Here is a 14,586-nt window from a genome sequence, read left to right on the forward strand (position 1 = left end):
CTAGTGAGCAGGGCACTGGTACAGGACTTGGGAGACACTGGATTTAATGCCACAGACTTTCTATGGTCCCTTGGGCAAGTTATTTAATCAACCCCAGGCCTCAGCTCCCCATCTGTAAAACTGGGGTAGTACTTCCCTATCTCACTGAACGTCATATGCATAAATCTATGAACAGCATTTTACTTTCAAAAGCATTTCCCATGGAGGCTGACCGGTCATCTGTCATTGTGACTGTGACTCTGGCAGTCGAGGTACCAGCATATGCCAAAACCCCAGGCCTATTCTCTTGCACATTAGTATAATCAAAGGGATTGTTAAATGTGTGTGTGGATTTGGTGTTTTAACTTCATGAAGACTAATGGGATGTTAATTGCATTGTTTTCACTTATTTGTATCCTGTCAAAAGGGTGTCTTGCAGGGGCTCTAGCCACCCCCAAAATTTGCCTTAGCCACCCTGTAGCCAGCCTGTCACAGTGCCGCTCTCAGCCACCTGGCTCTGAAGGCAGAGTGGAGAGAGCAGCAGCTGCTGGCTGGGTGCCCAGCTCCAGCAGCAGCACAGGAGTAAACCCAGGCAAGGGTTCGGGGGGCCCGAGAGCAGCCCCTGGCCCGTGTCCCCGCCTGCCAGGACGCACAGCCCAGGATGGGGTGGGAGGTCTGGGGCTACCAACAGCAGCCAGTTCTGACCCACTCCAGCCTGGGCTCCTGGGCCCTGCTCTCCGCTGCCGCTGCCACCAAGGCAGCTATTAGCATCTGCAAGCAGCCAGTGCTGCACACTGCCTGGCTCTGGCTTCCGGCCTCTGACCTGGCCAAGGGTCCTTTTTCTCGTGTGCCCCAGGTATGTCAGTCTGCCTTTTTCCTTCCTTTTAGCCATGGCCATTTTACCTAAGCATGTTTACATGTCAGCAGGGGTTAATGGGACACTCTGCCAGGCTCAGTAACACATTGTGGGGAAGTACAGCAGACTACTGGGTATCAAACAGGCATTAATCTTGCTGGCAGAAAGAACCATGATGGTCACATTTGTCAACCTTTATAAAGCTGCCTCCACACTATTTCCTCTCTCTGGGCCAACCCAACAAGGACCCTTAATTCCCATGGACTGTTCCACCCAATCTCTCTCTAGGTATATGTGAGTTTTTGAATGCTGCACGTGGGAAATTATTTCAGAAAATTTTAAGGATTTTTCATAAACTCTCAAGGAAGAATAACTCTGGGCCATCATCACATCCAAATAGTGCAGGAAGTTCTAATAAGGAATTAGGGGAAGATTTTTAAAGCTCCTAGAAAAGACAGAAACATAATCCATTAGTGATTTATGGTGACAAATTCAGTTGTTCTGTACTTAGTTCAGACCACTCCAGTTCCTTTATATGAATGTATATATTTTATATTTATAAAAACTTTGTGCAGCTACAATTCAGATGTTTTATAGAGGCACTTTAATTAATGTGATATGCTTTCACATAATAACTCTGCACAGAAAGCTGTCTCATTCCTTATGGAAAACATACATCTTAGTTCTCCTGTGCTTTTCTAAATCATGCTTAGCTGTGAGATGTCATTTTATGGGGTTCATCACAATTCAGGCCCATTTTAATGGAGTAGCGGTAATAAATATTCAGAGATCAGCATGAAGCGGCTGCTTACAGAACATTTATAAGTAACAAACATTGAGAGTTACATCATACAAATTTTGGCATAGCATTAAATAACAATCTCACACATACAGAGATTTTTGTTAATATGCAGGTGCTGAGTCTAACACATAACATTTAAAGTACCACACTCAAGTGTGTGTAAGTTTGGTAATGAAGGATTTTCCCTACTTCCATTTTAAAGCAGTTACTATATTTTTGCACTGGTAAAGTGATTGCATGTTGATAGTACACAGACAGAAATGTATCCTGCCTAATACAAGTGCACGGCAACATGTTGAAAATACAACAACACTGGAATGTGGTGGGGTGAGATTTTCAAAAGCACCTAAGTGACCTTGGAGCTCAAGTCTGATTGACTGTCCATAGGACTTGTGCTCCTAAATCACTGAGGAGCTTTAAAAAATCCTACCAGTATTTCATTCTGATGAAAAGGAGGGAGAGGGTTTTGTGGGTAAGGCACTGGACTAGGAATCAGAAGATCTGGTTTGATTTCTGGCTCTGCCACAGAGTTCCTGTGTGGCTTTGGGAAAATCACTTAATCTCTTTATTCCTAGTCCATTAAATTCCCTTCTTTCCTGTCTTAGCCTGTTTACAGGGCTGGTTCTTTGGAGCAAGGCCCCTCTCTCTCTCTCTCTCTCTCTCTCTCTGTCCGTAAAGCACCTGGCACAACTGGACTCTGCTCTCAGCGGGGGTCTCTAGGTGCTACAGTATCACTAATGATGCAGTTTTTTAATACAAAAAATAATAAATTGCTATAACATTTAACAGAAGCAGGTGAGAACAGTTATCCCCATTTTCAGTAATGGAGAAACTACGGTGCAGAGAGGTAAAGGGACTTCCCCGCAGTCCCATTGCACATCAGGGGCACCTCTGAGATGTGACCGCAGCATCCTGACTCTCAGTCCTGTGCTAGATTTGCACAGTCTCCTTATTTCAGAATGGTTTTCCATGTGTCCATTTCATCTGGATCACTACACTGAAGTCCTAAAGGAACACACATCCGTAATAGGAATATAATGGAGCATGAGACTCAATATGGACTTGATCCAAAGCCCACTGGAGTCACTGGGAGTCTGAGGGTTAATGGCACTGGATCAGGCCCTCTAGTAGGTACTATTGGCCAGGATACAAAAAACAAGTACTCAACACATAAGATAAATTTCAGCTGAGCTGTATGTATGATTTTGCACAAGTTAAATACATCCTACCACCATGCATAAGAGTTCCCATTGACATTACAAATCCAGACATAAAAACACCTTGGAGAACAAAGTAAATTACAATGTTAAAGTATCAGAGAATATTAGAGTTGGAAGAGACCTCAGGAGGTCATCTAGTCCAACCTTCTGCTCAAAGCAGGACCAACACCAATTAAATCATCACAGCCAGGGCTTTGTCAAGCTGGGCCTTAAAAACCTCTAAGGATGGAGATTCCACCACCTCCCTAGGTAACCCATTCCAGTGCTTCACCACCCTCCTAGTGAAATAGTGTTTCCTAATATCCAACCTTGACCTTCCATGCTGCAACTTGAGACCATTGCCTCTTGTTCTGTCATCTGCCACCACTTAGAACAGTCTAGATCCATCCTCTTTGGAACCCCCCTTCAGGTAGTTGAAGGCTGCTATCAAATCCCCCCTCACTGGTCTACACTACGCGTTTATACCGAATTTAGCAGCGTTAAACTGATTTAACCCTGCACCCGTCCACACAACAAAGCCCTTTATATCAATATAAAGGGCTCTTAAAACTGATTTCTGTACTCCTCCCCAACGAGGGGAGTAGCACTGAAATTGGTATTGCCATGTCGGATTAGGGTTAGCGTGGCCGCAATTTGACAGTATTGGCCTCCGGGAGGTATCCCACAGTGCACCATTGTGACCGCTCTGGAAAGCGATCTGAACTCGGATGCACTGGCCAGGTAGACAGGAAAAGCAACGCGAACTTTTGAATTTCATTTCCTGTTTGCCCAGCGTGGAGCGCTGATCAGCATGGGTGGCCATGCAGTCCCAAATCCAAAAAGAGCTCCAGCATGGACCATACGGGAGATACTGGATCTGATCGCTGTATGGGGAGACAAATCTGTTCTATCAGAGCTCCGTTCCAGAAGACGAAATGCCAAAGCATTTGAAAAAATCTCCAGGCTATGATAGACAGAGGCCACAGCAGGGACTCAACACAGTGCTGTGTGTCAAGTGTAATGGAAAGCCAAAGAATCAAATGGATGCTCATGGAGGGAGGGAGGGGGGACTGAGGACTTGAGCTATCCCACAGTTCCTGCAGTCTCCAAAAAGCATTTGCATTCTTGGCTGAGCTCCCAATGCCTAAAGGGTCAAAAACATTGTCGCCAGTGGTTCAGGGAATATGCCGTCAATTTACCCCCCTTCCCCCTTCAAAGAAAAGGGAAAAAAATTGTTTCTCGCCTCTTTTCAATGTCACCGTATGTCTACTGGATGCTGCTGGTAGACGGGGTGCTGCAGTGCTAAACAGCAGCATCCTCTCCCCTCCCTGGTGGCAGACGGTACGGTACAATATGACTGATAGCCGTCCTCATCATCATCCTGTGAGTGCTCCTGACTGGCCTCGGTGAGGTCGGCCAGGGGCGCCTGGGCAAAAATGGGAATGACTCCCGGTCATTCCCTTCTTTAAGCTTTGTGTCCTGGAGATTCAGTCCTGGCAGATGGTGCAATAGGGCTGGTAACCGTCCTCATCGTAGCAGCTGGAGGCTGAGCTCCTCTCCCCGCCACCTTTTAATGAGTAATGGAGATGTCCTGCCTGGAATATCATAGCAGCAGGAGGCTGCCTCCCCCTCATTTTATCTCACTAAAAAGTCAGTGTTTCTTATTCCTGCATTCTTTATTACTTCATCACACAAATGGGGGGATAACTGCCACGGTAGCCCAGGAGGGGTGTGGGAGGAGGGAAGCAACGGGTGGGGTTGTTGCAGGGGCACCCCCTAGAATGGCATGCAGCTCATCATTTCTGCGGGATATCTGGGGCTCTGACCCGGAGCGGCTGTGCTCTGTGGTTCTCTAGTAGACTTGCCCCATATACTAGGCAGGACTGACCCTATTTTTAGACAAAACATAAAGAAGGGAATGACCTGGGAAGTCATTCCCATTTTTGTCCATGCGCCCCCGGCCAACCTCAGTGAGGCCAGCCAGGAGCACCCATGACAGCAGCAGATGGTACAATATGACTGGTAACCGTCATCGCCAATTTCCAAAGCAGCAGACGGTGCAATAGGGCTGGTAACCGTCTCTGCTACCTTGCAAAGGCAAATGAATGCTGCTGTGTAGCACTGCAGTACCGCGTCTGTCAGCAGCATCCAGTACACACACGGTGACAGTGAAAAAAGGCTAAACGGGCTCCATGGTTACCATGCTATGGCGTCTGCAAGGGCAATCCAGAGAAAAAGGGCACAAAATGATTGTCTGACGTTGCTTTCACGGAAGAAAGATTGAGTGACAACATTTACCCAGAATCACCCGCGACACTGTTTTTGTTCCATCATGCATTGTGATCTCAACCCAGAATTCCAATGGGCGGGGGAGACTGCAGGAACTATGGGATAGCTATGGGATAGCTACCCACAGTGCAACACTCCGGAAATCGACGCTAGCCTCGGTACATGGACGCACACCACCGAATTAATGTGCTTAGTGTGGCTGCGTGCACGCAACTTTATACAATCTGTTTTAAAAAAACAGTTTCTGTAAAATCGGAATAATCCCGTAGTGTAGACATACCCTTCTCTTCTGCAGACTAAATAAGCCCAGTTCCCTCAGCCTCTCCTCATAAGTCATGTGCCCCAGCCCCTAATCATTTTTGTTGCCCTCTGCTGAACTCTCTCCAATTTGTCCACATCCCTTCTGTACTGGGGGGACCCTTACTGGACACAATACTCCAGGTGTGGCCTCACCAGTGCCAAATAGAGGGGAATAATCACTTCCCTCGATCTGCTAGCAATGCTCCTACTAATACAGCCCAAGAATCATGCATCTCAAGAATCCCACTAGCAATGTGTAATAGATGGTGAGGGGTAAATATCGTCTACCATGTAAGTGAGTGCTATGTTCTGAAGGAACTCCCTTGCAATTAGAAATACCTGACCTGGCTTACAGGTTTCTTGGGCTGTTTCATTTCTAACATTAGCTTTGTGTATGCACATGCACATGTGTGTCATTAGAAAACAGAATCACAGCTATGGTATAAGAGATGAAGGTCTCCCATGTCTGAAGTGAGATGTAAGGAAACAGAAAGAATCTGTAATTAGTAAAGATTGTTAATTACTAATCTGTAATTAGTAAAGTGTTAATACCATTGATACTTCAGACCAAGTCCTACTACTGTACCTGGGATATCACTCAAGTACGCTGGAAGCCTGAGTACTCTGGATTGTCATTTGGGTGGTTTAGGTCACCCTTCAAATGCTCTGAAGTCCATGGCACTCTAGATCACTAATCTGAATCTCATTCTGTGCAGTGAAACTGTGCTAGGATATACATATTTATTATTCATGTGTTTTTTGTCTTTCTCACTCTTTCTTAACCAGTCTTCAGCTATATAGACTGTATATATGAGTAGACATGAAGGTCACAATGTCTAAGGGCTGCTTAGTAGCCTATGTACAATAAATGTAGTGATGGTCTCAGGCCAGCTGTTAAGGGACAGAGGCTTCCATCACAGCTAGCACTAATTGGCACCTTTGTCAGGAGTCTCAGCAGAGGCCCAGGATTAAGTGGGCTGTGGAGACAGGACTCCTGTGCAGTCATGAGGCACTCTGTCAGGGGCAGTTGATGGGGGAAAGGAAAGAGGAGAAGCTGTGTTGTGCTAGACCTGTCCTGCAATAAAAGGGGACAGCTCAGTCTCTGGGCTTGTCTAGTGAGCACTAAATACACACAATTTATTTTCTTTTAAAGACACAAAGGCCACCTCATTAACATTTAACAATGAACTGTTGCCATAGTGAGCACTGCACATTGGTTAAGAGAAGAGCTAGCTCAGCAGCATAGTATGCTCAGGAGCAGTTTTGCCATTCTTCTTATTCACATTGATCCAGCCAGTTCACCTTGTTAGATTCCACATTATTTTTAGACTGCATTGCTGCTTCAGATCCTCTGCTCCCGTCTCTGTTTGAGGCCTACCACTCGGGCAGCCAACAGGAACGCTGCCCCAGTCAGCACCTCTGCAATGAAGGAGACCCACACAAGCACCAAAGACCAGCCAAACTTGATGTCCACTTCCTCCAAGAGATTGTTCTTTCCCAAAAGGCAGAGAGCTTCCTTGAAGGCAGCCGCTGAGTATGCGATGTAGACACTGATCCCAGTGAGCGTAACAAGGCCTAGAGGAAACACAAATACAGTATAGTGTTGGGGTCCACTTTACCTGAGTCAAAACTGTGTGGTTAGGGCTCTGCTAGATCTCTTTTCCCATCCCTCCCTTTATACACAGGCAGGACTCTCTTCTGCCCTGTTTTCGTTTCTTGTCTCTAGTTTTGTTTTGGTCTCTGTATCACTTAAGTGATTAACCAAAATGTAAAACAGCATGTTTCCTGCATGTACATCTAATGATGTGTGTTTCAGACACCGAAAACATATACAGCCCAACTTACAAAATTATTTTATATAATGGGCCTGATTCTCCACTGCTTTGCACTCTATATAGTTGTGTACTCATGTGAAAAGTGGGTGCGAATGGGAGTGTTTTATAGACACTTTGCACAGCTGTAATGACTACACCGGGTGCAAGCAGAGAACTGGTTTATACATTTCAGCTCAATGATGCTGCTTGTATTTAGGCTAAAATTTTCAAGTGTGGTCTCTAATGTTGAGTCCCCAGCTTAAAACTCCTTGGGCTTTACTGTTTGCAGAATTGCTGTAGCTGTGTTGGTCCCAGGAAATGAGAGAGAGGAGGTAGGTGAGGCAATATTTTTTTTATTGAACCAACTTCTCTTGGTGGAAGGCACAAGCTGAAGAAGAGCTCTGTGTAGCCTAAAAGCTTTTACCTTCCACCACCAGAAGTTGGTCCAATAAAAGATATTGCCTCACCTACTTTGTCTCTTGAGCCTTATTGTCAGCGACTGGATTAGACTGGACCTGCTCACCACTTCCAGAAAATCAGACTGTAGGTATGTCAAGCTGGGCTCCAGAAAAATCAAGGCACTCAAAATAAGCAGCCACATTTTTTAAGAGCGGCTGCATACTTTGTCAATTGCTGCAGGATGGGTGATGAAATCTAAATTCAAGACAGGATCGCAGTATAAGGCTGCTTAGGAGGGCATGATCACTCAGGACAGCTCTCTTATTAGGTGCAGTGTATAGCCTGCTATGGAATCAGCCTCATGCTGCTTTCCCCAGGCAGATGCAGGGGGGACTTTTTGCCCAGGGAGAAGGAGATTTCCACCTCTGCAGCATGTTCTCCTAGCTCCGTACAAGGCCCCTCCCAGGTGCTTCTGTTCCAGTGAGGACAGAAAGGGCTGAGGGCAGGGAGGCCATCTCAGCTCCTCCCAGATTGTCTCCCTGCTAAAACCACAAGAGAAAACTCTAAAAGTTAATACTCCCTGACTTCCCTGGGCTGGCTTGCCTCCCTCTCCCACCAGCAGCAGCAGCGAGCAGGGCATCCTTGCCCCTGCATTTGCAATGGAGTCATGCATCTGTGGAATTTAGACAAAGGGTGGGGCCTCCATGTAAATTGCCTTGTTCACCAGACAATTGCTAAGATCCATGATATCTGGGGGCTGGAGCCCCAGGCCTTTTCTGCACAGAGGTGGGAGATACCCTAATCCCACTCCCCTGATGGAAGAACCCTAGGGAGCAGTGTAAATTAAAATTCTCAGTGCTTCCTGTCCCCTGCTCCTGTATAGGGAAGGATGAGGCCCTAAGGTGGTGCAAAGCAATCAAGAGTTACCAAGCCAAGTGTTAAATAGAGAAATTCCTCCTAGTGCACATGGCTAGCATGAGGCCAGTCCATTGCTGAAGTCTCAATTTCTCCCTCACTGTCATAGGATAAGCAGGGCCTTTAAAGTCCCAGCTCTCACCTGTGCCTGGCTCTTCTCCACCTGGATCATGTGACTGTGGGCAGGGAGCAAGGCCTGCTGGGAAGAAGGAAACAGGATAAAGGGTGGAAAAGAGGTGGCAGGAACAGCCCCCTGGATGATTCCCTGGTAATTAGAGTTTGTAGAGTGCTTAGAAGTGGCTCTCTGGCAGGAGAGAGCTGATAGAGATCCAGGGAGGGCAATAGCAGCAGCCTGGGAAGCTCTCCAGATGCAAGGGTTGACCTGGAGCTGGTGTCTCCCCCTGCTGGCAGAGGAGCCTAGAAAGAACTGTATGGAGGATGTGTGAGAGGGTCTAGGGTGCTGGCAAGTGAGCTAGTGTAGCCCCAGTGAAAATGTGGAGGCTAGAACTGAGGAATGCTTTTTTATTTAGGCTCTCAAGGCTAACGAGCAAAAGGACATGGGCTCCTCTACATCTCAGCTGTGCCACCTGAAAGGCTGCAATGATGTGACTAAGGACTATGGCCCAGAGATGTTGAAGTTATCTGTGGAGCACTTAAAAGAAGACTTGTGGTGGTTTTGTTTGTGCTCCTGTTTGCCTAGGAATGAGAGATCTAGTCTGACCATAGGTCAAATTGCCCTATCAGCCTGCGAAAGACCACTTTGGTGGGAAACTGAGGCACAGATGCATCTGGACATCAGAGAGGTAAAACTCATTCATACTCGTGGTTGAAGGCGTGCATGGGCCTTGCTAGACCTTGGCGTGAGGGTGAATCTCTTCCCCCCCTGTACACATCCTACCAAATAAGGATAAGGGGATTATTTTCATGGGGGCTTGGGCAAGGTCTGCTAGATTCTGATAGTCTCTAACCAGGGTGGGTGCATTTAAGAGGTGGCAAGCTAAATTGTTCCAGAACCTGGAACATACAAACTGTGCTGGCAAGGAAAAAGCTCTGGTGTTTGTGTCTGCAACCTAGTTTCTCTTTATATTGTTCTACATTGTCAAGCAATATAGAACTGCAGATAAAGTGGCACTCTGTAAAACTGTGTGTGCTACATTAAGCTACAGCATAAGAATTTGTAGTTACAGCAATTTACACCAGCTAAGGTTCTGGCTCAAGATTTTCCTTTCAACTGAGCTCTCGGAGTACAGCAGTCAGTGGGCCAAATCAAACCCAAGTGGAAAAACTGCATTATAAATTACAAATCTTCTGTGTCTTAGATTTTCACTTAACACTATCTTCAGTGGTTTCCCAGTCCCCAAAAACTGTTGTGACACTTCTCTCGTGCACGTCTATTGAATGGTGCTTCTTGAACAGCTGCAGAAACAAGGCGCTAACATGATGAGCTGGTCTTGTGAAAGCACCAAGACTTCACTCTGCCCAGAGCTCCCAAAACCCTGAAATAGTTGCTTGTTTGCTTCCAGCAACTCTTGTCCTCCTTCTCTTTTTTCCTTTTAGAAACAGGATATTCTGATTCACTGACCCATGTGTAATTGGATCTTAATAATGCAGACATGACCAGTGACCTGCTGAAAAGGCCATTAGCGGGGATAGCCTGGATGTTCCTCCTAAGCTCAGCCTGACCAAAGGGTCAGGACTTGGCAGACTGACAGAGGTGGGAGGCAGGCAGCATGGTGTGGGTCAGATCTCAGCAGCATGCCGCCTGCTGGAACTGCTCAGCAGGTAGGTCTATTCCTCGTCCACTTATCTGTTGAGTGAACAGTGCTGCTGTTGTTACCGTTGATTTGGAGCGGGGGGAAGTAATAAGCATCTGTGGACCGGGTGCTGTGGAGCAGTGCTCTGCAAGAACCTTAAGCAGAGTGATCTAGGCTAAGATGGACTCCTGACCCCCACTAGCACTGGGATGGCAGGGAGGGCGTGAGACTGAAGTTTTATTGTTGGCATTAGCGTGGCCAAGATATTGCGCCTGTTTGACTGGGGGGAACTTCTTGTGGTGTTTAATAGCAAATGGTAATTGGTTATAAAGTATCAAAAGCACAAACATCAGAGTTGTAGGGGCAAAACTCTGTATACTTGGCTATTCCTTTTATTAGGATGTATTCCCCATCCCCCAACTCTATTTTCTGCTTAAAGTATAAGCCTTCACCCTTTGCTGCTAAGTTATGAGCACACCAATATCTGATCATTTTGCAATCACCAACTTCCACTACACTTGGGTTTAGCATTCTTGTGGCCTGTTAAAAACAGTTATCAAGTACCACTGCAGAGGTGGCTGCGTTTCTTGTCACAGGTGAAATATTCCCTATAATCCTACCACACAGGGCTGTTGTCAAGCTGGGGGTGCGTGTGTCAAGTTGTTGTTCTGCAGTGAATTAAAAAGGCTTACCTGGCCCTTTCCAGCCATTTTACTTTTATACTATTGGTGGAAAAGGTGCTGAGAGATTTAGTTAGTATTGTTAAGTCTTGCCCTACGTAGCTTGTATATCACTTTGAGGTACTTGGATAGAAGATTGCTATTAATGCTAATGTGTGGCAAGGTGGGTATTTATAGGCTTTGTTGCTTTACCAAGGCAATGTATGTTATGGAAGAACACTGCATTGAAGCTGCTGCCATGTTTCTTCTCTCTTTTTCCAAGAGAGAATTCACTGATTTGTGTGTATGCAGTTAGCATGGTGTGCACAATGCCAGAGCTAACGTCATGCCTGTAGCAAATCCCCTGGAAAGAAGTAGGTCTAGGAAGTAGGGATCAAAATCGTACTGGAGGTTGATAAAATAAAGGATTACACTCATCATTCAAGAGATTCTGCTTTAAAGTTTGCTTTGGCTTGCTGCTCAGATTCCATAGTGAGCACCACTGTAAAACACTGATTGCATGCAGGTATTATGGTGATCAGTTAGACATTGTTAGATTAGATTAGATGTCAGAGCATCCTGGCCTGCATATCTCAACTCTTGCCATCTGAGCCTCTCAAAATGTTTGTCACTGTAACAAGATATCAGGTTCCAGACATCTGGGCAGAAATGCAGAGTTGTTTTGCTGACTCATGCTGATGTCAGGTGCTAGGACCCTGAACAGACTCAATTACTCTTACTCGGTGTCACCCAGACCACGTGGGTCCTATTAGCAATTAGATTAAATCCAGATGTATACAGGGGATTGTCTGTCTCTGAGCAGCTGCAGAAATAGAAAATTGCAATAGAAAACTATAGGACCAACCTTGGGAGAAAGCTTAGTCTGAGGCTTGTTTTGTTGTTAACAATAAAGGCAAATCCCAGAAAGGAGTTTAGAACCTCTCCAGAGTGGATGTGTACTGTTAGGAGAAGAGTGGGAGCCCCACCTGCTTACACTTTGTTTTCCACACATGCTAGCATGGAGCAGGATTAGACACTGGAAACTCTAAATATGGTGATGGGAATTCTACTACTTATTACCATATACGTTGTATGATCCCAAACACCCTACTGGCAGAGTTTACCTTAGTATCATGGGGAAATATAAACTGGCCAAAATGAAGACAAGTTAAAAGTGGGTGCAACTATCAGGAAGGAATGTCTCTCTCTCCTTGTGATGGCCTTACCTTCCAGCAGAATGGGCCCTGGTGCTTGGCATCTCTGAAAATCAGGCCCTTACACTGCAAGCCATTGCTAAGGACATGATGCTTTAGGATGCTCCAAGCAAGTGTAGATGACCTGGTGGTTTGAGAACTTACAGTGGCCTGTCTACAGTGGTTCTTCCACCATTGCTGGTGTTGATGAAGCTGCACATGTGCTAGGGCAATGGTAGCTTTCCTTAAAAGAGCCAGTGTAGAAATGGGTAGTGGAAGGCTTGCATAAGTGAAGACAGTGCAGGGCAGTCCATTTCAGTTAGCTTGCAGTTTGATCATGAAAATGTTAGAGGGGATTAGAAATGGCTTTGATACTCATTCAAACTGGGTCACAATCTGGCTCGCTGCTTTTTGATTCCACCCAATCAAAATCCTTACAATAGGAGAGGGGGCAATTATAAATCCAGCTCCAGGAATCCTCATCTTCCTGCTCCTAAGTAAAAACACTCTCCCTAGAGTACTGATGGGGACACCTGAAGCCTTGACCCTGTTGCTGTTAATGCTATTTGTATTAACTGGAGCCATTCATGCATGGTGCTGAGCAGAGAACTGAGGGCATTTGGTACCTCACAGGGCTGGGTAGTAGCTTCCTAGCTCTAAGCAAATAGTAAGGATAAAATAAATGAAATGGTTGGACAGACCACATAAGCCCCAATTTACAGGCCTGATACAGAGTCCATTGAAGTCAATGGAAATCTTCCCATTGATGGCTGGTTTTGGTTGGTTGTTTTTTTCCCTTGACCTTAAGATCAAGCCTTAACTCACTACAGTTCAAAGCTGTATAATGCCAAATTTCACAAATTCCAAAGCCATTTGCATTCTACTAAGATTTAAAAAAAAAATCTTGTCTCTAGAAGAGAAAAAATTGACATAACATTTGCTGAAAGGGTATTTAACCTTTCAAGGATGAAAATACTGTGTTCAAGATGTCTCTCAATCCTCCACCAGACACAACTACATGTAACTTTCTGCTATTCCTCCTTGTAAATGTCAGCTGATTCCCTCAGAATCCACATTACTAGCTTTTCAGTCTGCAAAGAGATGAATGAGAAAGCACATGAAGTGAATAAACGCTGGCACTCTGTCTGAAAGCAGACACTTGGCTGGTTCTGTTCGCATTGTCTCTTTACCCTCTGGTAGTTGAAGTGCTACAGTTCTAAGCTGTCACCCTTAGTCTCATTAACAACAAATAGGACTCAGTACAATACCTCCAAAAAGAAAAAGCCATCCCGTCATTAGAAGCAGCAGGTAGGCCCTGGCAAGAATACTGATAAATCCAGTCATTCCTCCAAAAATCATCAGGATCAGGCTGACAGGCAGCAGGATTACAAATGTCCCATGCATGTCTAGAGAGAAATGAAAGTTATCAGTGTTTCATTATCACTGCCATTGATTGTATTACAGTAGTGTCCAATCAAGATCAGGGCTTTATTGTGCCGGGTACTATACAAACACATAGTAAGGCCATCCCTGTTCCATGGAGTTTAGTCTAAATAGACAGGATGAAGGGTGAGAGAGATGAGATGTGACAATGAGATTTTGATCCCTTCACTTAGACTTAGTAGTACTTTATTCAGTGAACAGCTCTACTGATTGTGCTTCTCATTGTGAGTAAGGGTATCAGAATCTGGCCCATAAAGATCAAAGTGATGGGTTGCAAGCTTCATGTTAGTTCCAGGTCCTGGTTTTCTCAGATTCCATACAACATGGAATATTCTTAGTGCTGACTAACTTCAAAGAATCTGTGGTAGGGATGAGAGGTTACTGACATAATGGGACAGCAGATGGCTAGGGTGATATCTGATGTGGGTGCTCACAGTCAGATGCATCTCAGAATTCCCTTGAAAGACTTGTGTCAAAGCTTTTAAATGACAATTCTGCACAAGGCAATGGTCAGAGGGCTGAAACTCTTCTGATTCAAGTTAGTTTTTCACCCTGTCTCCCATCACTGTTGCTGATTTTTCTCTTCAAACGCTGGGCTTTTACCTCCTAGAATACTCCATTATCCCTGCTTTTTATTGTAAGTGCTGGGGTTGGAGAAGAAGCGGGGAGCGTAGTGTGATGGAAGCAGCAGGGGCTGGGATCCAGGACCCCTGGCATCTCTTCTCATCTCTACCACAGCCATGCAGGGGCCTGGGATAAGTCACAGGTTACTGGGCTCTGTGCCTCAGTATAAGTATCTGGATGTGGGTGATGTGAAGCTTAACTCAATAGCTTGAAACCTTGGTTTTGCCCACGCACCAAGCCTGTATGAAAGGCTTTGTGTGAGAAACCAGTACAATGGCTGAGGAGGACAAGCCAGAGGCAGAGTTCAGCGCACCTGCCAATCCCAGGCTACCATTCCTGCCCCTGGATTGTAATAGTGGC

At 45.6% G+C, this 14,586-nt stretch overlaps 1 protein-coding gene across 1 annotated transcript in view; it reads right to left on the reverse strand.

Annotated features, from left to right (window-relative positions):
- Positions 1-5,529: 5,529 nt before the first annotated feature.
- Positions 5,530-14,586, reverse strand: part of TMEM114 (transmembrane protein 114) — a 32,892-nt gene continuing 23,835 nt past the window's right edge. Inside the window, exons 3-4 of the mRNA XM_044978978.1 lie at positions 13,428-13,565; positions 5,530-7,000 (exon numbers count right to left, since the gene is read on the reverse strand). Of these exons, the coding sequence (XP_044834913.1) occupies positions 6,768-7,000; positions 13,428-13,565 (371 nt within the window). The 3' untranslated portion in view covers positions 5,530-6,767. The remainder of the gene's footprint in view (positions 7,001-13,427; positions 13,566-14,586) is intronic.

This window comes from Mauremys mutica, chromosome 11 (genome assembly GCF_020497125.1).
Source record: "Mauremys mutica isolate MM-2020 ecotype Southern chromosome 11, ASM2049712v1, whole genome shotgun sequence".
Classification (NCBI taxonomy): domain Eukaryota; kingdom Metazoa; phylum Chordata; order Testudines; family Geoemydidae; genus Mauremys; species Mauremys mutica.